This window comes from Electrophorus electricus, chromosome 4, assembly GCF_041902795.1.
Source record: "Electrophorus electricus isolate QZ-2024a chromosome 4, ASM4190279v1, whole genome shotgun sequence".
Taxonomy (NCBI): domain Eukaryota; kingdom Metazoa; phylum Chordata; class Actinopteri; order Gymnotiformes; family Gymnotidae; genus Electrophorus; species Electrophorus electricus.
In genome coordinates this window covers 16,390,159-16,417,500 of record NC_137500.1, presented here as the reverse complement: position 1 = coordinate 16,417,500, position 27,342 = coordinate 16,390,159, and the positions used below count along the sequence as shown (strand labels likewise).

The window sequence follows — 27,342 nt, the reverse complement described above, 5'->3', positions numbered from 1 at the left end:
TGGGAAAAGAATTCATGACTAGTTGTAGCCGGGTAATGGACAACCAACAGAATCAACAGTCATGACATACACACTGCTAATTGGGTGTAATTGACTCATTTAATGAAAGGGTCGTGTTCAAATTAATAGCAGTGTGGAGTTCAATTAATGAGGTCATTCATTCTATGAAGAAACAGGTGTCAATTATGGCCCTTATTTAAAGAAGGAGGGCAGCAAATGTTGTACCTGCTGGTTTTAGCTCTTGCTCAGTGAGTAAAATGGGTCGTTCCAGACATTGTACCGAAGGAGAAAGAACTTTGATCAAGAAGTTGATTGGAGAGGGGAAAACGTATAAAGAAGTGCAGAAAATAATTGGCTGCTCAGCTAAAATGATCTCAAATGCTTTCAAATGGTAAACAAAACCCGGAACACATGGTAGGAAAAGAAATACTACCATCTGTGTAGATCACAGAATAACAAGAATGGCAAAGAAGCATCCAATGATCAGCTCCAGGGAAATCAAAGAAGATCTTCAGTTAGCTGCGAGTACTGCAACAATCAGAAGATGCCTATGTGAAGCCAAACTATTTGCAAGAAACCCTCGTAAAGTCCCATTACTGAAAAAAAGACGTGCTGAAAAGGTTACAGTTTGCCAAAGAACACACTGACTGGCCTAAAGAGAAGTGGCGCAACATTCTATGGACAGATGAGAGCAAGATGTTTCTTATTGGGTCTAAAGGCCACAGACAGTTTGTGAGATGACCCATAAACACGGAATTTAAGCCACAGTACACTGTGAAGACTGTAAAACATGGAGGTGCATGCATAATAACATGGAGGTGCATGCATAGTTTCTCATACTTTGGAGTCGGACCCATTTATCGCATATCAGGCACCATGGACCAGTTTGAATATATCAAAATACTGGAAGAGGTTATGTTGCCTTATGCTGAAGCTTGAAAATGGGCGTTTCAGCAGCACAACGACCGCAAACACCAGCAAGCAGGCAACGTCCTGGTTCCAGACCAATAAGATTGATGTTATTAAGTGGCCAGCCCAATCCCCAGACCTCAATCCGATTGAGAATTTGTGGAGTGACATCAAAAATGCTGTTTTTGATGCAGAAGAACTGTTGAATGTAGTCCAGTCATCTTGGGATGGAATATCTGTTCGCAGGTGTCAGATGTTAGTTGATTCCATGCCACACAGATGTAAAGCAGTTATCAGAAATAAAGGTTATACAATTAAAATATTAGTTCAGTGATGAACAGAAAAGCTATATCTGTATACAACTTTCAGTTTATACTGTAAATATTTGCGACATTGCTATTTTTTTTAACAGCCCATTATTCTTTTTTTCTTCATTTTCAGTTTAAAAATTGATATTTTGTTCATGTTTTAATTTGGAATTGAATGTGCAGTGCTCCCAGTGCCTTTGTGTATATGGAAATAAATGCTATTATGAGGATTGAGCTTTTTCTCAGTTGTAAACACTGCTATTATTTTGCACATAACTTTACATTACAGTTATATACGTTATTATACATTGTATAATACTTTGTGTTTGTTTTTTGTGTGTGCACCCACTGTGCTGCACTCTAGTTTGCCCCTGCGGTTCTGGGTAAATATTCTGAAGAACCCGCACTTCATCTTCGATGTGCATGTCACTGAGGTGGTGGATGCCTCGTTATCCGTCATCGCTCAGACCTTCATGGACGCCTGCACCAAGTCCGAGCACAAGCTCAGCCGGGTAAGTCCCAATGCCAGGGAAGGGCATGTTGGGGAACTGCTCCTGGGTGACTATCCGTTCATCATCAGGACTCAGGTGCACGCATCCTAGCAGCACCCTGCTGCTCTCTTGCACATATGCCTCTACCATTTGGCGCTCTCTCTCTCCCCCCACCCACTTCTCCCCAATCTCTCCTCCCTCAACTTTACATATGGTCTCTCCTTAATTCCTTTATCTCTTTTTTTAATTATAGGAATCTCCAAGTAACAAGCTTCTCTATGCAAAGGAGATATCCACATATAAGAAGATGGTTGATGAGTAAGTTTGTTCCCTGATTTAAAAATAAGAAGCTGCTTGTTGGTTACCTTGTTCATTTCATAAACATCTGTGTATCGCTCTCTCGCTCTCTCCCCATCCTGCAGTTATTATAAAGGCATCCGTCAGATGGTGCCCGTCAGCGACCAAGACATGAACACACATCTGGCTGAAATCTCACGGGTGAGTGTGCGTGCATGTGCACGAAAGTGTGTGTTTGTGGCAGATAGCTTGGTGCTGGCCTGTGACTGGCATGCTAACACAACCTTCTGTTCCCTCAGTCTCACACAGACCAGCTGAACACTCAGGTTGCCTTGCACCAGCTCTATCGGTACGCCAGCAAGTACTACGATGGGGTAAGGCTGTCTCCTGTCTCTCTCTCTCCATGCCCTCAGCCACTCCCCCCATACAGCTTCCTCACATGTGGTCTTCTCTCCTGCAGATCATCTCATCGCTGGAGGAAGACCCGGCGGCACAAAGCAAGCAGCTTACCCTGCGGCTGCAACAGATTGCCGCCGCGCTGGAGAACAAAGTCACCGACCTGTAGGGCTGAGACCCCTAGGCTGGTTGGAACAGCTGTGCCTGAGTGGGCGGAGTCAGTGGGGTGGGCAGAGTTGGTTTCAAACCCCTCTAGGTCCCCAGGGTGGAGCCAAGCCCCTCTCTCGTCTCTGAATAATTTGGACAAAGAAGCCTTCATTTTGAACTATAACAAAGGGAAATGAAGTCTTATGGAGCCTGATGCGTTCTCACCAATATCCCTACAGCTTACTTTCATCTTTGTTCTAAGGGAACTGTTCAGACTGAATGAGCCACGAGGTGCTGAAAGAAAATCGAAATTGGGATTCAGAGGCTTGAATCACTATGGTACTTCATGCATCTTTGCCAGCCATGATGAAATTCAGTGTCCATTCTGCTGGCTCCCCCAGTAATTAGATCACTTTAATCTTCCTGTATGGATGAAATTAAAAGTATTATGTGTGTGTGTGTGTGTGTGTGTGTATAATATATATATATATATATATATATATATATATATATATATATATATATATATATATAATTTTTACACTAAAGGAGCCTTTGTACCCATCGAAATGGATTTATGTCTGATGGCAACTACGTTTGCTTCAAAGCACATGACCATGGAGCCATTTCTACCAGATTCCTTCCTCTGCCATGAGGTCATTTCTTCATGGATCTATGTGGGATTTATGTTGTCATTGCCTCATGGTTTAGCTTGTGGCATGCTTATGCCTTCAACACCAATTGTCCTTGCTTTTAATGTCTGTTTTCGATGTTGCTGATATATCAGAACAGTGTGTTAGCTGGTTGGTCTACGTTAAAGATTAGTTTTATGGGAATTGTTCCTCACACGGATTATTTTCAGATCTGTAGATGTCTAGGTTAAAAGAGTTTATGTGTGAGTGGGAGGGTTTTATGGGAGGGACCTCTTATTCCATTTTGGTTAAAGGTACCTTAAGAAAAAAGGGTCTTCTACTTTTTATATTTTATGACATATGGAGGGTGATCTCCGGGGTTTCCCAGTCCTCCACAGGAAAAGCGGGCATTCTCCCAGCAGATGGACAGCTTGGAGCTTTCACTTCAACATTCCATATCTACCCCCACAGCAAAGAACATTCTTTCATTTTCCTTGCCCTTCTTCACATGGTAATGGGAGGTACACTTACCTCTCTGAAGTGCCAACTATCAGCAAGTTCATTTTGATATGTTTTATAATGTCACTTTTTACTCATGGATTACAGCCCATGGCTTGCCTTTATACATTTTGATTTAAAAAAAAAAATCACATCCACCATCTACTTTCCTCACATTTAACCCTTTCAGTGCTCCATTACTACATGGCTCTGATTACAAGGCACTACAAATCTAAATTTTGGGATGAAGTAAGATGGTTATTGCTTACATACAGACTTTTAATACAGCTGAACAAGGCTTTTTGGTCTTTGTTTTGTGAGATCTGTGCAATGAACTGTCATTGTGGACTTGTTAGTTTTTAGAGCTCACCAAAGTGTAGAATTATCTCAAGCTGTCCATACTTGGCTTCCTATACATCAGTTACCATTGTATAATTTGTACCGGACTCAAGAAAATCGCTGTCCATGTGCAGAAAACATTGGACTCAATATGCTTTATTTTGTCTTTTTACCAGATGGTACTATATTTTATCTGTCGTCATGACTCAAATATGCCATGGACTACACATTCAGAAGGATTTAAAAAAAAAAAAGTCACCTGGCTTTATTGGTTCCCCTCTCATTCTTGACTCTTGCTTTTTCTGATCATGCATCAGCATTATTGTGAAACTTATTTTCTGCCTTTCTTTGCCAGGAAGTGCCTTAATGAGAGCAGTAATAATAATGATCAGACATTTGGTCATTGTGGCTGTCTTGAGAATTGCAGTAGTGACTAGTTAAATTCCATTTACGCATGTGCGCATTATGGAACACTCATAGAACAGTGTCACTATGCTTAAGGCTGTTGAATGTGTCTAAGACGACAGAGAACAGGTGTATTAAAAGTATGATGTCCTTGGCCCTGAGCTTGTGTTTAATTGATGAATTTCTCAGCACCAGATGTGCATTGCTTTGGGTTCAGAGAAAAAAGGCAATTTTAATTGGACTGGTGGAGTAATGCACATTTAACCAAAATAAAAACTTCCCATTCTTCTTATTCTCCTACTTAAATAAGTTTACTTTAAACAGCTTTGGTATGGGGAGTTTTATTTTTATTAATTAAATGCATATTTGTGTGAGTGAGAGAGTGAGAGAAATCATAGAAATGTCAATAAAATATAGGCAAAGGGTTAAAAAATAAGACGGCAGATATCCAAACTAATCCTGAACACAAAATATCTGGATATCATACTGGGTGACCTTTAACCTAAATGGACTGAATTCAAAGTAAATGATTACTTTCCAATCAGATTGTATGTTGTAATTTTCTGTGTTGTTGTAATTAGTTGAGTTCTAATTAGGTACTTAGAAAGCTCTCCAAATACATTTTGCAACTACCTGTCAACTACCATCAGTTTCAATGATGACATTGATTTGACACCCCCAGCTATTTCTTATTGTTACACCACTTCCTAGTTCTAAAAACACAATTTAAACTTATTTAATTTAAACCTGCCTGAAAGAAGAAAAAAAAAAAAGTATCCCAAAGCTTCTAATGAGCTTTTAAAGAAACCAGAGGGAACAAACTTCGTTGGCTTTACTAAACCTGCTAAAAGCAGTGAAACGCTGGGGACCAAAAACTACACATATGGCAATACTGCACCCTGCTGTTCAAACAAAACATTACTCTTCCTGGAATACACCAACCGGGGGTAGTAATGTTAGCACAAACTGTCCTCTCAGCTGTTCCTAGCTATGCGAAAATGAGCTGAATTAATTTAAAAAAAATGTATAGGACAACATATGGATTTGCAATTATAAATGACCAGAAATCAAATCAAAATCAATTTATTTATATAGTGCTTTTTGCAACAGATGTCACAAAGCAGCTTTACAAATGTTCAAGTCCAAGCCCCCAGTGAGCAAGCCAAGGGCGACAGTGGCAAGGAACAACGCTCTAGAGCATGAGGAAGAAACCTTGAGAGGAACCAAGACTCAAAGGGGAGCCCCCATCCTCCTCTGGCCAACAACTGTCACCACAATAATAACATTTTTAAGACAAAAATAAATAAGCAATGAATATCTAGTCAAACTTTCTAAAGGTCCTAATCTTGTCCCGATGGTGCGTATGTGTCCGAGACCTATCCCGCAAGAGAACGTTTAAGGGCAACGTTGGCTGGGGTAGAGGTGTGGTGGGCTACAGCAGGGGACATTAGGGGGTGGTGGGTGTAGCCATGGCAGCTGAGATGGGTTGAGGTAGGTATACCGCGACAGAAAGTGAGACTAGATTATTAGGCATGCCCAGGTACGAGGGTGTGTAAATTGGGAAACTATAATGTGCAAAGATGGACTCTAGCTATGGCAGCACAGCTAAAAGGAAAGCTCCAGAAGGAAACACAGGCGTGAGGGCACCCTGGAACCTCAGCACCCCACCGCTCTCAGTCAACAAACCTGAGAGACAAAAGAGAGGTGAAGTGACAGCATCATAACATCCCAGTTTACCCCAACTCTCAATGCCCATGGACCCCCAGATTTACACATTTACCTAAGATGGGAAGTAGTTAATAAATACCTGACTGTACAGGTAGGCTTTCAGCCTAGGCTTATATATTGAAACTGTTTGAGTCTTGAACATGTTCGGGAAAGTTATTCCATAGTGTGGGAGCTTTATAGGGAAAGGCTCTGCCCCCTGCGATAGATTTTCTTATTTTTGGTACTAGTAAAGAGCCTGCATATTTTAATCTAAGCAGACATGCTGGGTCATAATACACTAAGAGTTCACCAAGGTACTGTGGGGCAAGACCATTCAGTGCTTTGTAGGTTATTAGAAGTATTTCATAATCAGTACAAAATTTTACTGGGAGTCAATGTGATCAAATTTTCTAGTTCTACTAAGAACTCTCGCTGCTGCATTTTAAACTAGCTGGAGCTTGTTTAGGCACTTAGTAGTACAGCCAGACAGAAAAGCATTACAGTAATCCAATCTTGACATGCTAAATGCATGGACTATCTTTTCTGCATCATGTGAGTATGTTCCTAAAGTTAGCAATGTTCTGAGGTGGAGAAAGGCAGTCCTAGAAATATTATTTACCTGAGCTTCAAACTAGAGCCTGGGATCCATAATCACTCCAAGACCTTTCAGAACTGCTAAAGATGATGTGATTGGGAGTCCACTACGGTTCATTAATAAGTGAGCAAGGTCCTAGCTGGCTGTGGGCCTAATAGAAACATTTCTGTTTGGTCAGGATTGAGATTAAGTGAAGTCTTCTCGACATCCTTTATACATTACTCAATAATACTAAGCTGATTTATGGCCTCTGGTTTGAGACATATAGCTGAGTATCATCAGCGTAGCAGTGGAAACTAGCATAGCGTTTACGTGTAATGTCGCCTAGAGATGGCATATATAAAGAAAAAAGCAGAGGCCCCAGAACAGATCCTAACTTTGTTGTATGCTGAAAAGTGTCCATTTATGTTAACAAATAAACACAAACGTTAACATACCTATATACCGCAAAGCGTGTAGGTTTGCCAAATTTGAGACTGATGTAAAACATTTACCCCAAGCAGAAAACGTCGCTTGCCCCGGTTTACTTCGGAGGAACACAATTGTAACTGTATTTTTTATTCTCACATTAATTTAATCTCAACACGTGAATAATCTTACAGTCAACATTGCCTTCCCGCCAGTATGATTCTGCAGACATTCCGCGTCAAACATGCAAAAAGCCAAAGAAATCAAATCCGAATTCGTTCTCGTTCTGAGGCATTCCACGTCCCTCCCCTCCACGCCACTCGAATTATAAGTGGCCACTTGTAATTACAGGTGCTACGCATTTACTAGTTGTCAGTGAAAGCGGGTGAAGACATGTTAAAAAGAGCTCTTCGGCCATGGGACTCTGGAATTGTATTTTGTGACGTCTGTGAAGAAGCCCAACGCCACCTCGTCAAATCTGCGATGCCGCACGATTGCAAGTACAAGGCAACTTCAGCTCGACTTGTTCTCAAACATCGACGCCTTGTGAACTTTCTCCGCAGGGGACACGATAAATCCCCGAGTCTGCAAATGAGGAGATTTAGACTGGGCGATTAGCTAAAGTAGGTACATATCGCCTTGGGCAGACTGCCTCGTAAAAGTTGTCATTTAAATGACTTAAGGAAAAGGCATAGATTGAATCGAGAACTTTGATTAATATTTGTATGCTGGCCAGTGGAGCCACAATGCTTTGGAACACTGTTTTTATTTAAAAAATTAATTTAAAAATCGATGAGGTCAGTATAAAAAAAAAAAGCAGGTATTAAGTTAACAAAATGAACAAGGCTATACATTCAAAATCTAGAACTTCCCAAATAATTTTCCAGACTTTTGGCAGTTTTTAATGGAAACGGGTTAATTTCTCCAACGGTAGTAGGAATGATACCTGAGCGAACCACATAATCCAAAACCAAAATAAAATGATGCAGCTTTTTGGCTAGGTGTAAACTAATTCTTGAGTTGTAAAGATCTCTATATTGCTGTTGATTAAGATATAGGTCTTGGGTCACTTAAAAAGACTTTAAAAAAATATGCTTTCTAGTATGGTGTATATCTTTCCAGTAACACTCTCAGTAAGAGGGTATTGCTAAAAAGGTATGTATGTAATGTATATTCATTTCTGCTTTATTTGAAGCAAGACTAAAGTCATTAAAATAACCTAGCTATTTGGGACGCGAACAATTGATGAAACTTATAGAGCCACAAAGTGTGATGACATCACATGACAAATGTTGAGCCAGGTTCTTGTCTTACTAGAAGAAATCGGTTCCCTTGCTGCCAGTCATAACGTTTTCTGCAAGGTTGGTCTCTGGCTTTTTTTTATGGTGTTTTACTGCAAAGGCTTGTTGCTAGTAATCATGCTGCACAGATTTTAGCCTATAAAAGCTCCATCTGTTGCCACACTTTAGTGGAATTAGTGATAACACACTTGAATGTATTGGACACGTATTTCAGGACATTTGTATTGTTTAAGATATTAAGCCTTGTTTATAATCCATCTCCACACACACTGAATGTGTTACCTGGGCAACCCTGCCAGGGTTGAGGACTACCTCATTCCACCTACACTGTTTCTCCCATCTTCTCATTCTAGCTTTCTCACACACACTCTCCCTCTCTTGGAGGGAACTGCAGGAGCCACTGCATCTTAGAGGCACGTCAGTACCCAGCTAGTCTCTCCTTCCCTCACTCTGTTCCTCCTCCTTCATGCACATCCGTGCCTCTACATCGCTTATACGCCCCCTGATTCCCCCTTTTCTTTATTTTTAAAAACCTGACAGCAACTGTGCCAATAAGATAGGCTGTGGCACTTCCACTGCAGCTAGTACAGCCGGTGAGTGCAATCCTCTGGCTTTGTGCGTGTGCGTCTGTGTGCGCGCGAGAGCTCCCATGCAGCACGTCTTGCGCCGCGTCGGCACCTCGTTTTTATGAATGAGAATCTCTCTGCCGCTCACTCGTAAATTGTGATACAACTGACCCAGAAAGCACCCACGCTATTTCTCAGTGCTCTACAGCACCAGCTCTTTACATTCACCTTAATGTTTTGAATTGCAAATGCTTAGCGACTCGAATGTCAGATGACTTGTAGTCTGAATGTTTTACGAGGACGTTCTGTGCAGATACAGCGCATCCTCTGAACGAAGCGATATCATGAATGTGACGTTTATTTGGTGTATGTTGGGGTATCTACATCTGTTTTGGGAGGGTCTGGGGCCTTAGATGCCCCACTGGGGCCTTAGATGCTCTTTCTAAGTATTCGAGACACAATAGAGAACACTGCTTCAGTATGACTAATCCAGTGAGACTCGTGCAAAAAGCGCTAAGCCATTAGCCTTTTATTGTACCTTCATTAGTTCCAATATTTGGTAGAAAAATGAGATCGCACAAGGGTTCACTTATGGACGTAGTGTGCGTCATGGCCTGCATACAGGTGACAGGAGACTGTACCATGGCCATCGCGCACTATATTAAAGGATGTAGAACTCGCAAAGTTAATATCAATAGTACTTTTCATAAGACTGTGGGTTGTTTTGTTTTTTGTTTTGTTTTGCTCTGCATTTTACTGTCAGGTTCAGAGGCGCCCACGAGTTGATTTACAACGGGAGACGTGTTTACCTCACCCTACCGCCAATTAATCCGCCGGCATCCAGCTGGTCACTGTTGGCGTTTAGCCAACGGTACGGCAAATTCACTATCAAGAAAACATGGATCCAACCTGGTGCCGATAGATCTTGATAGTCTGGCCACGTCTGTTTATATAGTCCTCAAACTATAAATAGAAATTTCATTGGCCGCTTTTGTGGAAATTGGATCTGTTAATCGCCATGGCTCTTATGTTAATTATGGCGTCTTTCAGAGAACCTGATGAGTCTGTTGGATGTTGGCACCAACTGAGATTAGAAAGCAGAAAGGAACACTGAGAGTCCAGAGAAACCGGATAGTCGGATGTTGTGCTGATTACCTAGACTTCCCATGTTGTTTCCAGAGAACATGCCTTAATTTAGGTAGTTCCTGCTAGTACTTAAATCATAAATGTTTACACTTATATTTTGAGGTCTGTGAGCATCACTGCATAGCATGTAATCTTTTGTAACGTGACTCGAACAAAACACATGCTCACACATCACATACTCTGTTAAACACACAGGTTCTGGTTGATGACTCATTATTAGGTAGCTCATTATTTTTGGCAATATGCACTCAGCTCAGTGAGTGTGGTTACAAAAATTATCTAATGCTTTCTCCCCCCCCCCCCACTCTGCAGCAGGGAAGGGTCTGAAAGCACATGAACTCTCTTGATATCAGTTAACAAAATTAGTGAGAGCTCATCAGTCATATGAAATGAGCAGGTCACATTCTGACCACCCACTGTGCCCTGAATTATAGATAATGTCTCATGTAGGACTCAAGCCTAGAGACGTGTAAGTAAGTTTAAGCACGCGTGAGTTGACCATGTTCATGAATGTTTCTTGGACCCTACAGAACGGGCACATGCTTGCAGGATGTCTATTCTATTGTAACATTAGAGAGCCTTTTTCTTATATTTTACAACCATAATTTATAATGAGGGTAATCCATCATGCTGTTGATGTACATGGTGGACGAGTTTAGCTAGCTAGCTAGCACATTTTATTTATTTATTTATTTATTTATTTATTTATTTATTTGACAGCTAAATAAATGTCACATGCATCTCTCTAACTTCATGCCATTTAACAAAAATCTAATCAAGCCATTCTTATTAAAGCAAATAAGTTATGCTCACACTTAAGTAGGCAGATTTGTACTTGATAAACATGCTCTACTATATGCAATTACTGATCACTTGGGTCATGATGGCAAATGATGACTTAATAGTATAAAGTCTCTTTTAGATTAGTGATATTTCAGGATTAGCAACTTGTGACTTTCCCAAAGCTAATGTCAAAGCAATAGCAAATATTCTGACTCATTCTATGAGTGTTGATAATTATTAATTTTAATGTATCCAATGTTAAACTGTGAATTTACACTAACTACTCGTTACATTGCATTTTAATGAAAAATCATGGAACATGATAAATACATTTGTGAAAAAAAAAAGTTAAAAAGGACCTGTAACATGATTTGTGGTGTTTGACCCTAACATTTGATGCTTGCAGACAGAATGATTTAAGTATTCCAATTTTTGTATCTCCAGAGATGTGGTGCATATGTATGATGCTGAAGGCTATTCATGTCCCCCATCTCTGGAAAATGGTGGACACATTAGGGACCCATTTTGTATGACTCAGAGATAGGCCTAAGGACAAAAAATCTCTCATTACCTACATTGTTTAAAATTGGTATTAGAGATAATATTTGCTAGTCATTTTCAGTAAGTTTGCATGTGTAATTGATTTGTGTTAAAATTGGATGTCATTATGCATATATGCACTTATCCAAATGTGTGTTACAAAAGGGTCTCTTGGTGGTAGCATATTAATGAAAAGCTTTGTAAAAGGGCAGTGACAAAGTAATCAAAACCTCAGTAGCATGCACTTGAAATGTGTTTTGGTGATATTTAAGGGTGCATTTATGGGATTTGAGTCATTGCTAACAGCACTTTACGCTTGTAAATCATTGTGGAACTATTGTAGTTGAGGAAAGGAAGGACTTGGGTGGATTTTTGGAGAAAAGTATAAAAGCAAGCTACTATTAACAACCCATATGTGTGGCCAATTTTAATTATTGGGTACTAAGTAAATAAATTTCCAGGGCGATCTCTCTACCCCGCCAATGATGCTTGGCCATTCTCCCACTGCCATGTATCCCCACTAGCTAACTTGGGCTGTAGAGCTGTCCAGCTAAAACCCTGCCTGCTGGCACTGCTCTGTCCATTGGACTAGTTCTGGTGCTCCTGTTTTAGTGAGATCAGGAAATGATCAGAAAATTCAAAAATGTATGTATACAGTGCTTTTTATAATGTCAAAGCAGCTTTACAAATGTCCATGCCCCCAGTGAGCAAGCCAAGGGTGAGGAAAAATTCCCTATTGCATGTGGAAGAAACCTTGAGAGGAACAAAGACTCTGGCCAGCAACGGACACCACAATAATGACGACAGTTTAAAAAGAAAAATGAATAAAAAAAATAAAATGAGCAATTCCTGTTTAGTCCCACTTTCTAGAGGTCCTAGTCTTGTCCCGAGGTGTGCATGTGTCTGAGACCCAACCCACAAGAGAACGTCCATTAAGGGCAAAGGAGAAGTAGTTGGCTGGTGTAATGGAGTGGTGGGCTACAGCAGGGGACATCAGGGGCTGGTAGGAGTAGCCATGGCAGTTGAAACAGGTAGACTCAGTAACATCACGACATCCCACAAGTGAACATCCATTAAGGGCAACAGTAGTTAGCTGGGGTTGAATTGTCTCACTTCCTTTTTGTCTTTCATCTTGGAATGGCCACTATTGCTGAAATCTTGTTAATTTGGGGATATCCATGATCCAAATTATTCAGATACCATACCACTACCTGTCCAATGGCGCACTTTTGTTTGCAGTAAGGCTGGCTCATCTTAACGGCTTCAGAAAGCTTTTTTTTTTTTTTTTTTTTTTTTTTTTTTCCCTCTCCATTGGATGCTGGAGTCGTAGGGATTTGCTACTACTCTTTGCCAAATCCAGTGTTGAATTAAAAGTGGTCATTGACCAACCAATCGAGTAGCTTGTCAAATATATTACATTGGATAGGCACTGAATTTAGACACCCTGTAGGTTTTTCTTTAGACAACACAGAAGCAAAATGGTCCCATCAGGCTTGAGGACAACACTGTGGTACTGCTCCAGTCATTGTGTGACTCCTAATTTAACCCCATGTTGAGCAAACCGCTTTTCGTGATCAGGTAAATGATATGGGCTGTTGCAGGCAACCACAAGGTCTTTATGTAGTGTTCTATGTAAGTGCAGCCAGGAATGTGCAGAAATGCATCTACAAATTCGGTCTGCATCTGGGCAAAATATTCTTTTGACGGGGAGAAATGGTCGCCACAGGAAACAGGAGTGGGACTGAGGGTTTGGGGAACTTCCAGACCCAATTCATCTGTCTCAGGAACCGCCATTGCCTTAACGCACCTCTCTATGGTTTCTGCATGTTGAGATTACATTTGCAGTGTTTTTGTTCCTATATGTTCATCTCACTTCATATTCAACCTCCTCTATCATCGCCACTTGGTGAGTAGTTTATAGCTTGATGTGTGGAGTAATACGTGGATTCTATCTTGTGCAAACTCATGCAGCTGGGTGCTGGGTATGTGTGGGATTGCCGTTATTGGGCCTGAAGCAAATTTGATCTAATTTGACTTGACACATAAATTTCAACCTTGTTATTTGAAAATCCTTCCTCCCAGTTTTCACATGAGACATCTAGGACACACAAGGGCTTCCATCCATATAATAATTCAAATGGAGAACACCCTGTGGAGGTTTGTGGGACTTCACATAGCAAACAGAAAGGCATTTAGCCACTTATCCCAACCCCTAGTGTCTTCTTGTACAACTCATATTTCTGAGGGTCTGTTTAAACTGCTCGACCCAGCCATATGTTTGGGGTGGTGGACACTGTTGTGAATCAGTTTAATCCCCAATAATTTGCAATGTGCATGACAAATGCTGTGCAACAATCATTCTGAATCTCTTTCAGGATTCCAACTTGGGAGCCAATACAGAAGAGTGACTACTCAACACTGCATGCTGAGATGCTGCTTCTGGGTATCATGTTGCATTATCCAGCAGGAATAATTAAAATCGGTACCCCACCTGCTCCATACTAATGGCCCTGTGAGGTCCAAATCAATTTATTTGGAAAGGACCTCATTTAAACGGAGGGGGTGCAGCAGCACTCTTGGGATAACCAGGGGCTTAACCAGCATGACGCACTCAACCTGCATCAACTCAAATTACCCGGCCAGTAAAAGGAGGACATTAGGCATTTTAGTGTTTTATCCTGCTCTAAATTCCCTGCCGTAGGATTATGTGCATTGTGGAAAAGCTTTTCATCTGCCTACATGTCACTCTGTACACCTTGTCATTAATAATGGCAAAATGTGGGTTTGACAGGATCACCTCAACTTCAGCGTCTGACCATCGATTACTCTCATTTGGTGCGTTTCAGGGTGTCACTTCACAACTGAGCCAAGGGAAGTCTAATGTTCAACCCCTTTCTCAACCAAGACGTCTTATGTTCTGGAATGTGATGTCCCTGGAGGTGAGAACTAACAGCTGCCATAATACCATGCTTTTTTTGCCCTCGAAATTGAAAGTGACATGCACTGCTGGATACTTATGTACACCCTCACTTTGTGACACCACTGACATCTGCTAGGCTGTGAGCTTGGCTTCTCCAGAGAACAGTGGAAGCCCAGCTTTCCTGTGGCTAGCCTCCAGCAGAGGCTGCATGCTTGAAAAGCTTCATGACTTCCCTCAAAGATGTCCTGTGTCTTGGCTATCCTCAGTTTGCTAATTTGGGAAAGCCTCAAAGAGTAATAGCTGTACCCACTGCAGCGCAAGGAATGCCTGATGTTGGGTTTGTTGCAGCCATGGCAAGGATCTTAATTTTGACAAACAGGAAGGACTCCATTGCAGCATAAGTGCACCCTAAAATCCTCATCAGTGATTTCTGCACATCTTTTGTTCTTGGATTTTTAACATGGAAAAACTCTCTATGGCTGGTAGCCTACTGGGAGAAAAGTCAATCTATAAGTAGGCTTCAGATAAATACCAGCATGATTCAAGTTTTTCAATGTGTGGTAATAGTGTGTTTTGCATATGCCACTTTGTACAGCACTTGGTCAACACACAGTTTTAAATGTACTTTATAAATAACATCTATTTACTTACTCTCTTACTGTTTGAATATCAATGTTGTAGGCTTTATTTTCTCATTTGCAGCATGCCACTGGGTCCTGTGAGTGCAGGGTTGCTGAGTGTCAGCAGACCTCCCTAGTATCCAGCTGGCCTCCATCATCCAAGACTGAGGGAGCAATGTCTAAACAATTAGCTGGAGTGCTGCAACCACAATAGTAATCTCTCATATTACTACTCCCATAGAACACAGCTAATTGACTATACTTAATCCTCTTGCTATGTTGAATTTAAATGCCATCTTGAGGTCATATTGGACAATATGGACATTTTAGTACATGTACAGCATTAGCAGACGCTCTTATCCAGAGTGACTTACAAAAGTGCTTTGTCATTTACTCATTTATATTGGAATATATCCAAGTACAGTACAGTAGGTTAGAATCAAACATACCAATGAACTAGAATACAGGGATGAATGCTTATACCTAGAAGTGCAAAATACATAAGGTCTATAAACAATTATAAATGCTATAAGCAAGTGCTAGTTTGTTAAAAAGCATAAGTAATGCCCTACAATAAGTACTAAATTAGTCAGTCAATAAGGGAGCAGTGTCAGTTGTTCTTTAAATATTCTGTAAATGGATGGGCCTTCAGTCTGCGTTTGAAGGCTGCAAGGGACTCTGCTGTTCGGACAGCAAGCAGAAGTTTATTCCACCCTCTTGGAGCCAGGACAGAAAATGGTCTCGATGCTTGTCGTCCATGAGACCTGAAGCAAGGTATTTCAAGCGGAGCCATACTTGTGGTTTGGATAGTATTAACTTGAGGATAGTATTAACTCCTTAATTATTAGTGTGTGCATAACTTGATTATAGGTTACATTTTTACTAGTCTGTTTTTGCGAAATATGTAAATATTACCGAGGTATCACCTGACCCAGTAAATCCATGTAGTTAAAATATCTACATTATATAGGTTGCATACAATAAACAGATATAAATGGGGTCTCTGAAAATTGGTCTTACCACAGAAGGAAAGGAGACATACCCCTTTTTCACAATTTAACACAGTACCCAGTGTTCTTTGAAAGACATTTGTGAAGAATACCTAAAATTGCCACCCTAATTTTGTATGTTTTTTCTGCCCTGTCTTCTTTTCTTCAAAGAAAAGTCATTTTCAGTACTCCACATATTATCTTTGCCCCATCAGGAGATTTGATGGGCATTGTACAGTGGTGAAGAGTTCTGCAATATCTACAGAAGTCAAATTGACCCCAACATGTAGCGCTGGCATTGCTTACTGGTGCTGCTGGCATTCGCACCAGACCTTCTGGAACAAATTTGGCACCTGGTACCGTTCGTTCCTTCTGCCTGGCTTCTGCTGGCTAAGTGGATCCAGACATCTGTACTACATTCAACTCTCCTTTGCAATAGATTCAGGTCTTCATGGTCTTGAAGTGTTACCTTCTTTCAGTGTACAGTTGGTACAGAAAGCTCCACTTTTGATTTCCTTCTCTATTTTCCATTTTTTAAAGTCTCTGTGAATATAAAAACAATTAGTCCCTAGCTTTAACAATATTATACATGGCAAGATGCCAGCAGGTGGATATGTGCCAGCAAGTTTTGTTGTTGTCTGGATTGTCACTTAGTTTGTTGCACTGTAGCGTAGAGTGATCTGTGTGAAGTACCACAGTGCTCATCATGACAGATTATAAAAAAAAAAAAAAAAAGTCCAACATTTGTCAGACATGCGATATCAATCACCAGTATGATGGCGAAGTTTAAAAATATCCTATGACTGAACATTCCTGGAACATTTGATCTTCCAGACAGTCACACACAGATTGGTTAGCACACAAGTTAGAGGTTTTTGACAACTGTAGCTTGGATTTTGCCATCAAAAATAAACTTTATCCCCTCACCTCTTCTGTCCTCTGAGGCTGAGAGTTGAAAGATGGTGCTTTGTACTGGTTTGGTCAGCTATAATCGAAGCAGTTCCCATGCTCAGGGCTTAGCTTTAACATAATGCTAATGGTTATGACATGATGTGAAAAAATGCACGACCATCACATAGTTCTCAGGTAGTGGGTGGAGATACTCAAATGGGCTTGGTATTATTTGAATGACCCCCTTAGTGATGTGTGTGTGTGTGTGTGTGTGTGTGTGTATATATGAGAGCCAAATTTGAATAGATTGTTTTATCATGTTTTCCAATGTAGAAAGTCCACAAAAAACTGTTTTATTTCACAGTTTATGGGTTGATGGGCACTGCAGATCTCCAAATGTACATGTACAAATATTGAAAAGCTGATTCTTTCATATGATGTCCCTTTTAAAGGAACATTGGAGGAATATGTTCCAAACGCAAACTTGTTAGCTGGGGCATGCCAACTAAGCAGGCTAGTCTGTATAAGGGTCATCTTCCTTCTGGACTAAAATGGTCAAATAAAAGTCTGATGATTTGGGGGGCAGGGCACAGTGTAGACCCAGGTTTCGCTTGTTTCACTTCTGCTGTGCTCAGACAAAATGTCTTTTTGTTGGTCCTGATTATCTGCAGATAATATCAGGGTCAGCACTTATATGACCTCATCTACACCCCCGACACTGTCAGAGATCTTTGACGAAACCTCAGCGATGGCGCAACTGTTCTTTCTGAATGTTGCCACAACAATACAGTCAAGCAGAAATGAGTAGTGAATACTTAAGCCCCCCTTTGCCTTTTATGGTGGAATTTTCATGAGAATAACACATGTTGCTCATCAGTATAGTTCCCATTAACTACAGGAAATGTTTTAGTTTAGGGTACTGTGGCATATGAAAGTTGTCTGTGTATGTAAAATAGTGGAAAGGATCAAACTTAAACCCTTTTCAATATCTACACCTTTAATTGACCAAATAAGACATGAGAGTATCCGTTAAGAAAAAAATGGAATGAAATAAAAATAATTCCTTTTATTTATTAAAAAAAGGTTTTAGAAATGTCAAACTTTGCATGACACCCAACCAAAGCAAGAGTATAATCTTTTGTTTGGGGTCATCATGCAAAGTTTTTGACATTTAGCATTGAAAAAAATAATTGTTTTTTTTTGCCAAAGTTTATCCAAAATGTTGGCCATTGGTAACAAGAGAAATAAATGTTTGAGCCTGAATAATTGTCATCACATTTTACTTTCACAGTCAATGTTTATCTCCAACATGACACTACATCATTTAGATTAATCTGACATAAGACCCTATCTAGACATTAGTTAATATTGTCCACAGCCTAATGCTTACAATAATGTTTGCCTTAAGCTATGAACATTGTAGATCATTTAGAAAGTTTTTAGAATTAAATATTATAATTAATTAAAGTGCATCTAGCACTTAGTTTTTATTTATTGTAGGTGAGAACATTTTTCTGGTGAAGGAAACTGAGAGGATGAAATATGAAAATGTGCTGTCTTCCATTTAGCAGTAATGCCAAACATCACAAAACACTGCACCATATAACCACAAGATGGCAACACTGCACCTTGTTTGGTGAGCACTGTAGGTCTGCACTTCAATTGACTTTTCTCCATGATAGACCCGTTCTAGTTTCATACGTTACTGCATGCAAGCCCACACGTAGGCTTTTTCTCTCATAAATAATAACCAGAGCAAGTTGAAAATGCTAGCCTATTGCAAAAGCCACCTGCATGAGATTGAGATCTTTTCAGGTGTAACTAAAGGCTCTATTAATTTGCAGCCTTACACTGCAATACTGGCAACTGAACCAACAGCTGTTTTGCATATTCAAATTGAGTGGACTAAATGAGGCCATGGGCTGAACCAGGTGCCACCTCTGGTCAGTGATTGGCCCATTTTATCTGCTAACCTACATGCACAAAGTAACACCACAGGGACAGCAATGTCCTCCAAATAGACATGCAAAAGTTAAATTTGGTTTCCAGGCTACCCACTCCTGTTGAGACTAGGCCTCTCTAGACGTCAACTGATGGAGAAACAAAAGCTGGCCCATTAAATATGCTGTTGTGCTGCAGGCTATGCTATTTAATTTAATCACTGTGTCATTTGGAACTGTAAATTAGAAATGCATTTCTGTAATCGAAAAACAAGCACATGGTATTGGCATCAATATAACTAAACTGACCAAATGTATAATATAATATAGAGAACAGTTTGTCTTATTTTGCTTCTGTACTCCAGTGCACTAAATTTGAAATGTGTTTTTTGATGTTAAAGTGCAGAATGTCAGATTTAATTTGAGGTTACTTACCTTCAAAGGGATCTCAGTCTTTTAAATACAATGTTCCATCCATGTCAGGGGACCAGATTTAATCAGGCAATTGGCAGCTTGGTTGGTTTCTTTATTCAACTGTGTCTTATTGCCACGTTAACTTGTGCATAGAAGAGCTACCAAGAGATCTATAGTTAAATCTATATGTGGCACTTGTACCAAGTCTGTGGCTATTTGCTCTCACCATGAGGACCTAATTCATGTAAATGCCAAAACTTTTAGATGTGTTAAAATCAACCATTTGTTATGTCAGAACTAACTGCTCAGAACTAAAATTTCTCAAAAATGTAAACAGTGCAGCAGTAGAAGCACATCAAGTATATTACAAAAGCAACTTTGGAGTTTTTCAGGTTCAAGACGAAAAATGTTCTTGGCTGGCACAATCAGTCACCTGATCTAAACCCCACCGGACAAGTTTTTAACTTGCTCAAGACGAGACTGAAGGCACAAATTCACAGTAACAAGCAGAAAGTGAACATGACTGCAGGCCAGTCAAAGCATTCCTGGGGAATGAAGTTTGAAATGAAGAAGTCTATGAAGAAACATTTAAAAACAAACATTTTCTTTCAAGATACTGTAGGATGCTTAATTAAATTTTAAAAATGTAGGTTTTTTGCTGTTCAAATGTAGCAGCACAAAATGATGTTCAGAAAAATATAAACAAGGTCTCTGCAATGGTATTTTACTTCATTTCATGAGCATGCTTTTTAACAGCATTCATATATAGATATTGTTTAGAGTGGAATGAGTCTGGAAAAATAGGATGTTAACAGCACAGAAAAGCACAGAATTCCATGAATTGGGCTTTGATTCGACTTTGGATTGAATTGGTGATTGGAACTGAATGTGGTGCCCATTTTTAATTTTCTTACTGAGTATAGCTAAAAAAACTATTGTTTTGGAATGTTCTGCTGTATTCTACAACACAACTGTTTAATAGGGTTAACTAAGCTCATGTTCTTTTGCATTATCTATTTGCATTATCTATGTCAGAATTAAATCTATAAGAATATGTGTAATTTATTGACTCTTGCATATATTTCTGGTTTATTCCACTTCTCAGCATTTAATTTTGTTAGACTGCAGTTTCTCACTGCATTGGTCTTTGCTGTAAGCCTAAAAAACTCATAAACTGATGGAAAATGTAGTTTATTTGCAGATATGATTGACCAATGGAAAAAGCAGCTTGTCAAACGCACAGTGTGGAGCTATCCACCGATGACACCAGTCTCTTTACAGTGCTTGGATCCCAGATAGTTGAGGTGCTTTAATGGCTGAAGTTGAATTGTCAAAAGCAGGGAGGTGTCAGGTGCTTAATTCTTCTAGATGGTGGTTGATGATATTGCTGATTATGGAATTACAATGAAAGCAGACATCCTGAGAGAAAAGATCAATGGGGTAAACATAAAGTCTAATGGATACTGTTCACTGTGGATGTATACCCTCAATAAGATTGTTTAACTGCACTCTGACATCTCATACACCCAGTTCCATACTCCATATAATTGTCATTTGTCAGATGGGGCATTAAGAAGTTTCATACTCTTGCTGGACTTCTGCAATATGCACACCTCAGAAAATGGCCTGCACTTTTTTATCTACTTTGGAGCATGTAAGTGGATGCGCACTCCAAAATCCAGTAAGCAGTGTTTGGGCTTGGATACAGTCTGTCAGCCTGAAACAAGACTGATAAAAATCTTGACAGCTCAAAATACTGAGCAAACCCATGTAGGCCTAGTGGCTTGACTCAGACAGTAGGGGATCCAGGCTATTGCAGTTGTGTTGCCTGAAGCAGTCTTTGAGACTACCCTTATTCTCTGAAATTACATTTTTATTTGTGTTTGGCTACTTACCATTTTGTTTCATTCAAATCTTGTCCACTTTATCTTTTGTAGTTTGATTATAGTTTATATTTGCAACATCGTAACATTGTATTTTTTTTTTTTTTTTTACTATCTAGGCCTTCTGGGTGCTTGTCATGACAAAAAATATCTTTCACAAATAGACTCCAAGTTTCCAACTGAAAAAGAATGGTGCTTCATGTCACTAGTACATCTGTCAACAAATGTATTGCTTCAATCCTCAGGACCAGGCACTACTGCCTGTGAAGGGCTTGACAATGTTAACAACATGCATTGTTCTCTGTCTATAGTTTCTGACTCTCAGCACAATGTGCTGCACATCATGGGGCAATTAGCTGTGGTTAGGGCTTTACACTAAGAATAAGAACAAGGTAGAGCTGGAATGTTCGTTTGACTCCTAGGTGGGAACTTGGGGATGCTGACGTAGTACTGGGCCACTATAGGGTCAAGTGCCTTTCCTTTGATCATTTTGTGTGTGTGTGTGTGTGTGTGTGTGTGTGTGTGTGTTTGTGTGGGTAAAGCTCATCTCCGAGTGTTGTAGTGATGATATCCCATTTTTGAAGTGGGTGAGACTGGGTGTATACCTTTTCTATGGATTATAGTGCTAAAAGAACTTTGGAAAGTTTGCTTCTCCTATGTAATGCTTTCAAGACGGAAATCTCATATTTACAAGATGAGCAAACATGAATGCCACCACACCATCGTATTTACTAGTAGGGAAACTTTCAAAGTTGGGGGCGTGTCTAACACACATTCAGGGCGGATGACAGTATGGATGCTGCTCCTAAAAATCTTATTATAACTGTACAGTTCAAGCTTATATACATTTTGTTCACAATTTGCACTTATGTTGATGAAGAGTAGCAACAAAGCTAATCAGAAGAAACCAGAAAGTGTTCCATCATGCACAATATTTTTGTGTACATTCATCCATCTGTTTCAATAGGTTTAGTCTATTAAAAAGCTGCATCTCGCATAAATAATTAATTGGTAGTCCTTACACAAAAGTTAACAAAGCATATTGTAACTGACTTTTTTTTCTGCTGTATTGTACAATGTATGTAGATGCAACAAACAAGTTGTACTGGAGTCCAACTCTTACCATTCCAGTGATGGAAGTGTTATCAACCTCATGATTCTGCTCCCCTGTAGCTTGAAGCCTTGACAATCCAGCTCAACCTCAACACAATCCCATGTACAGGTGTAGATGATTATATTATCATGTCTTGTAGGCCAAACAAGCTACATTCTAGTATCAAGACAATTAAGTGTGGGATATTTGCACCAGCAAATTTTATACTGGGAAGATGTAACATAAGTAAATTGTTATCCGGATTAAATGTTTCACATAAGGGCTTAATATGTTCTTTTATATTTCAGATGCAGTATCCAGCAGTATTCCTCCTTCAACCACCACAGCTCTGCTATCCCCTGTCTCTACTACCAACCTCCTTCCTTCTTCTGGTTGGCCTACATTTGATACAGAAATGCCTCCATATCCTGCAGACTCAGCTCTTGTGGAGGAGGAGGGTGAGGAGTAACATCAGGTCTTTACCAGAGGACAGTCTTTCTTCCTAATTGACTTGATGCATGAGCATCAGATCTGAGTGATGCAGACCTGCCAAAATCTTTGGTCGTTTTGGGAGCTAGAGTGTGAATGGCACGTGGCTGAAAGGTTCTTTTAAGATGGAAATGGCACAGAAGCTAATTGAATGGTTCCATTTGCAGTTGGAGCAGGCAAAAGTTGCAAGAAAGTGGGCAACCCTGGAGGATGCTTTAGAAAAAAAAGGCAGAGGTGTCATAAAGTTTGAATTCTGCTCCTGATTGGAGGAAAACATGTTAGCTTTCCAGTCAGGTCCTACAAGGTGTGTGGAAATAAAAAAAATGGAGGCACTTGTAAGGGATACCTCAAGGCCCAGTTCTCCTTGGCTGAATGAGCTGTCCCCACATTATTCCTCAATCACTGCCAGCAGGTCACCTCCAGAACCTTCAGCTTCCTCTGGATCCTCAGGTGCATCCGTCATCAGTCCCGCAGGTTGTCACATGATCAAGTTCTTGAGTTCCTAAGGGAATCTAAGGAAGTTACCCCAAGGTGATATGCAATCATGCAACAAATGATTGCATCACAGATGTCTTTTGAGAGCCTAATATGTGGTTTTCTGGATAAACAGTAAGGCCTACTCCTGCATGTGTTTATAAAAGTGTTTTTGAGCTGTGTGCCAAACACTGTTACTAATGTACTTTTAAAAATGCTTGATATTTTGTGGGTGGTTCTGTTTGCATTTGGAGCTATGTTTGGCACACACTGGTAATATGTACCAGTATAAATAAGCAGTGGTAATGTTCAAATTATTTGGTAACCTTTAAGGTTGTTTTTATTGTTATTGTTCTGTAGGGTCCCTTTTTTCCCCATCCAAAGTTTATTCATTTATGTAAATCTGTTTTTTGTTTTTACATTTGTATTACTTATGTATCTTTAAAAATACTGGTCCAATCCACTTATTTAAAATGTTTTGGTTTTTTTTCTATGTCAAGTAAGAGACCTGTGTCTATTTTAAGAACATTGGTCATTCATAAACTTTAGTTATAACTGTTTACTTGTCCTTCTGTTTATATAGACACATACACGGCACTTACTCTAGAACATTGTGGTCTGATCCTTGTTTATCAACTTTTTTGTAATCTAGGGACATGTTGGTTTAATGTAAGAAAAGCTTCTATAAACAGTCTCTCTTTCTGTTCATTATTACATTACAGCATTATCTAGTATATGGTTCCCTAGTACAAAGTTTTTGACCTAACTATATACCTTTTGAGGTAAGTCAGGCAGATACACACATCAGCTGTATAGACTATTAAATAAATCATACAAAAATGTCTTCTCTCAGCATGTAGCCTATACAGTATTATGGTGTGTAAATCTAGGTCTCCCATATAATCAAAAGTCATCCTTGAGTCTAGGATATTCTTGACATATATTTGTCAGGCCTACACCAATGCTCATGTTGTGTAGTGTACATGCTTCCACAGTAATTTTGACCGAAACATCCAGACGTGAGATCGTGGAGTCTTCTCCACATGCATTTCTTTCTCCCAAGCGCCTGTTCCACCACAAATCTCCCATAGCTTATGTTGGCATTTATCTGCAGGTTGTCTTCACTTGGTGCACCATTATCACACTTTGGGGTAATGATAAAAGAGTAGTCATTAGAGATGTATGCAGTATCTGCCAAAAGGTAATGTATCCCCATCAATTACTGCCAGTTCTCAAAAAAGGTTGAGGCCCTTAACATTTGTGCATTGTGCACTTTGCCTGGCACACTAAAAATGTATAAGATGCAACCCTGGTCATTTACAGTGCCCTGTAAAAGAACTGAATAGAAGCATTTCCTGTAGAGGAGGTAATCCACTCCTCTATCTAAAAACCTCTGGATTTTGATATGGCACCTATCAATGGCAGCAATGATGTCACTAATACTATAGAAAGGTTGAAACATGGCTAAACTAATTCTCTTATCACATTGAGTGGGCCATTTAATGTAAACTTTTGCCAGCAAACAGGTCTGATCCAAAACCCCCAGCACAATATTATGAGCCGTTCTTGGGACACAATAAATTTATTTGAAATTTCTTGAAAATAATTTTGATCTTCCATATACCACAGGAATATGATGGCCTTCTTAACCATGGGAGCTTGTGCTCCGGGATGATGGTCATCTGTTAGCCCAAGATTTTTAATTTCATCAACAGACTGTTCACTAGAGTGCCGCATATGGCTTTGAAAGGTGAGGGTGTCCATACTCAGCAGTAGTATCCCTTCTGAACCAGTCTACAGAACTTACAGAATGCTGTTTGTGTAATATTGTAGAATGACATCTGAGAAGCACATATTTACACACACGCACACAGACAGTTGCGTCCATTGTAATTTCAATAATTGTAGACAGTTTGCTGTTATTAAGCAGAAGCACAGACACTTGCAGGTTAATGATGTTTTTAAATTGATTCAGCAATTAGGAAATACGTAATGTTATTTTATGCGATTCAGTGACTTTACAGGATAAAAACATTACTCACCTAATGCATGTCCTATTTGCTTCATTTTCTTTCAGTAAGGCCAAATAAACATCCTGTTTTTAATTATACAAAAAAACAAAAGTAGTTTTCTGTTGGCGCCATTTTCCCCTGACAACCAAAAACCATACATGTCATAACCTCCAGACTATTAAGTAGGAATTTCCCGAGGAGGACTTGAAGACAGCATAAAACTCAGCACCTTTATGATGTTGGCTCTTTCTTTTTCTCTTAATGTGAATGGTTTTATTTTATCCCTAAAGTTAGCTGATTGATTTTAATGTGGGGAATAAAACTGTATTCTATTTAAATGACCACTGCTCCTATATTGACTAACTGAAACTAGTACTTATTGTACTGTATTGTTTATTACACTGATGTTGTCTAATAAACTCTAGTACTTATTATTTCACTTATCATTGTCTAAGATAGACCTTAGACAATGGCCAGAAGCACCATTATATTTGTTGTATGCAGTTACTGAAAAGCCATTGTTTGCTTCAAAGAAATCTGATGCCATGTTTGTGTGCAATGGTGCTGCTGCCTGCAGGAAATGGATAATGTCCTCTGTGTGTAAGCACTACTCCATCTTTGCACCCTCAGATCTGCTGCTCGAGCTGCTTCAGGACTCTTTCCTCTCAACTCACAGTGCCATACTCCTGCACTCGGATCAGCTGTGTCACCTCGGAGCTCTTGCTCTCAACAAAGCTGATCAGATCTTTGGACACTGCCTCACACTGGTTCACAGCTGCCTGTGTGGATCGCTGTTAAATGATAGAGACCAGCTAGGAGATCTGCAGTCAAGCTGCTGAGTTGAAAATCTCATTTTAATCCCATGTTGTACCCATTTTACTTGTCAACACCTTTTGTGATTGCTTTGACTGGGGAACTTCCTGGACTTTTGAGGTGGGCTTCCCGGGTCACAGTTCACACTGTGGGACGGCACAGCCTCCTTAAGATCATCAGCCTACGTTTCTCCCTCGTGGCTCATCCAGTGGAATTTCCTGTGTGCTTCTACCAGGTGCTTCTGTAGAGCCAACAAAGATGAGACAGTGAGACATCTGGTTAAAGTCAATATAGATAAGTTCATAGGTAATTGGACAGGACCACTTTATTTGGGTCTATACTCTAGAATATTGAGTTTAAAATTAAAATGTAGACTGTCAGCTTTAATTTCAGTGTAGTCAGGGGTGTCACTAGAAATATACAAAGGGGGGCTAAGCCCCCCAGGAGAATTGCCATAATGAAAAAGAACCGTCCATTAACACCTGCTCTAAATGCTTCATTGTTTAATGCAAAAGTTATTTTTCAGTTTGCGTTACATTAACATTTGTTGATCAATCATCAGGGTTCTTCTGTCAATTCCATTATTAAATTGAAACAGACAGTCCTGTGGTTAAAGTACTTGACTTATAATCAGAAGGTTGCTGGTTCAAGCCCCACTACTGCCAGGTTACTGTTGTTGGGCCCTTGAGCAAGGCCCTTATCCCTCAATTTGTACTCAGTCATAATTGTTGCTTTGGATAAAAGCATCAGTTAAATGCTGTAAATGTATTTTCTTTACTTTTAGTTACACAGTCTTCAGGAACATTTTCTGACCCAAAGACATTCTGTCTCACACATAGGTTGACACACACTAATTGAAATTTTAGGAAAACAGTGCAGAGCGACAGCCAGTGGTGTCACAGATTGCCCAAACAGTTAAATATTTCATATTCAAATTGTGTTAGGTTTCAGGGCTGTTGTACGGCAGCAGCACATTTCCCAGGTCCTAGCACCCTTATTACTCAGTAATTTGAAGATGCAATGGCACGATTGAATAGGAAAGACTGAATGAGACCTGTTGACGATTTAAACTAACAATGCATGCTTATTTGGGGAGGCTAAAGAACACTTAAGGGAGGCTAATGCCCCCCTAAAACAGGCCTAATGATGCCTATGAGGGTATTTATGTGTTAATTATGCTTCCTCTTGATCTGCAAATGCATTTTGGCAGCTGCCTGGTTAGCTCAGACAAATAATTAGAATATTTTTCCCCCAATTTGCCTTGAGAAGCTCATTTCTGTGATAAATTATTTTACGTTCTTCTCGTGTATACTTGATCCAGTCCCAACTTGTTTAC

The 27,342-nt window shown here is 39.8% G+C and overlaps 1 protein-coding gene, 1 long non-coding RNA gene and 1 pseudogene across 6 annotated transcripts in view; 2 read left to right on the top strand and 1 right to left on the bottom strand.

The window, feature by feature from the left end:
* plxnb2a.1 (plexin b2a, tandem duplicate 1) overlaps positions 1-4,576 on the top strand; it is a 91,472-nt gene extending 86,896 nt beyond the window's left edge. For all 3 annotated transcript variants that reach the window (XM_081712659.1, XM_035521121.2, XM_081712657.1), the window contains 5 exons: positions 1,582-1,729; positions 1,962-2,026; positions 2,131-2,206; positions 2,305-2,379; positions 2,466-4,576. In XM_081712659.1, the coding sequence (XP_081568785.1) occupies positions 1,582-1,729; positions 1,962-2,026; positions 2,131-2,206; positions 2,305-2,379; positions 2,466-2,570 (469 nt within the window). In that variant the 3' untranslated portion in view covers positions 2,571-4,576. The remainder of the gene's footprint in view (positions 1-1,581; positions 1,730-1,961; positions 2,027-2,130; positions 2,207-2,304; positions 2,380-2,465) is intronic.
* A 2,882-nt stretch (positions 4,577-7,458) lies between these two features.
* LOC113578106 (uncharacterized) lies at positions 7,459-23,872 on the top strand. 3 transcript variants are annotated; one of them, XR_014123244.1, is made up of 5 exons: positions 7,459-7,755; positions 14,315-14,407; positions 15,091-15,221; positions 22,212-22,347; positions 22,527-23,872. It is a non-coding gene; the product is annotated as an uncharacterized LOC113578106 (long non-coding RNA). The 3 variants fall into 3 exon arrangements; XR_003410705.3 differs by lacking the exon at positions 15,091-15,221 and having other exon boundaries at positions 7,465-7,755; XR_003410706.3 differs by lacking the exons at positions 15,091-15,221; positions 22,212-22,347 and having other exon boundaries at positions 7,470-7,755.
* Positions 23,873-24,103: 231 nt separating this feature from the next.
* LOC145657644 (uncharacterized) lies at positions 24,104-24,945 on the bottom strand (annotated as a pseudogene).
* Positions 24,946-27,342: the final 2,397 nt, after the last annotated feature.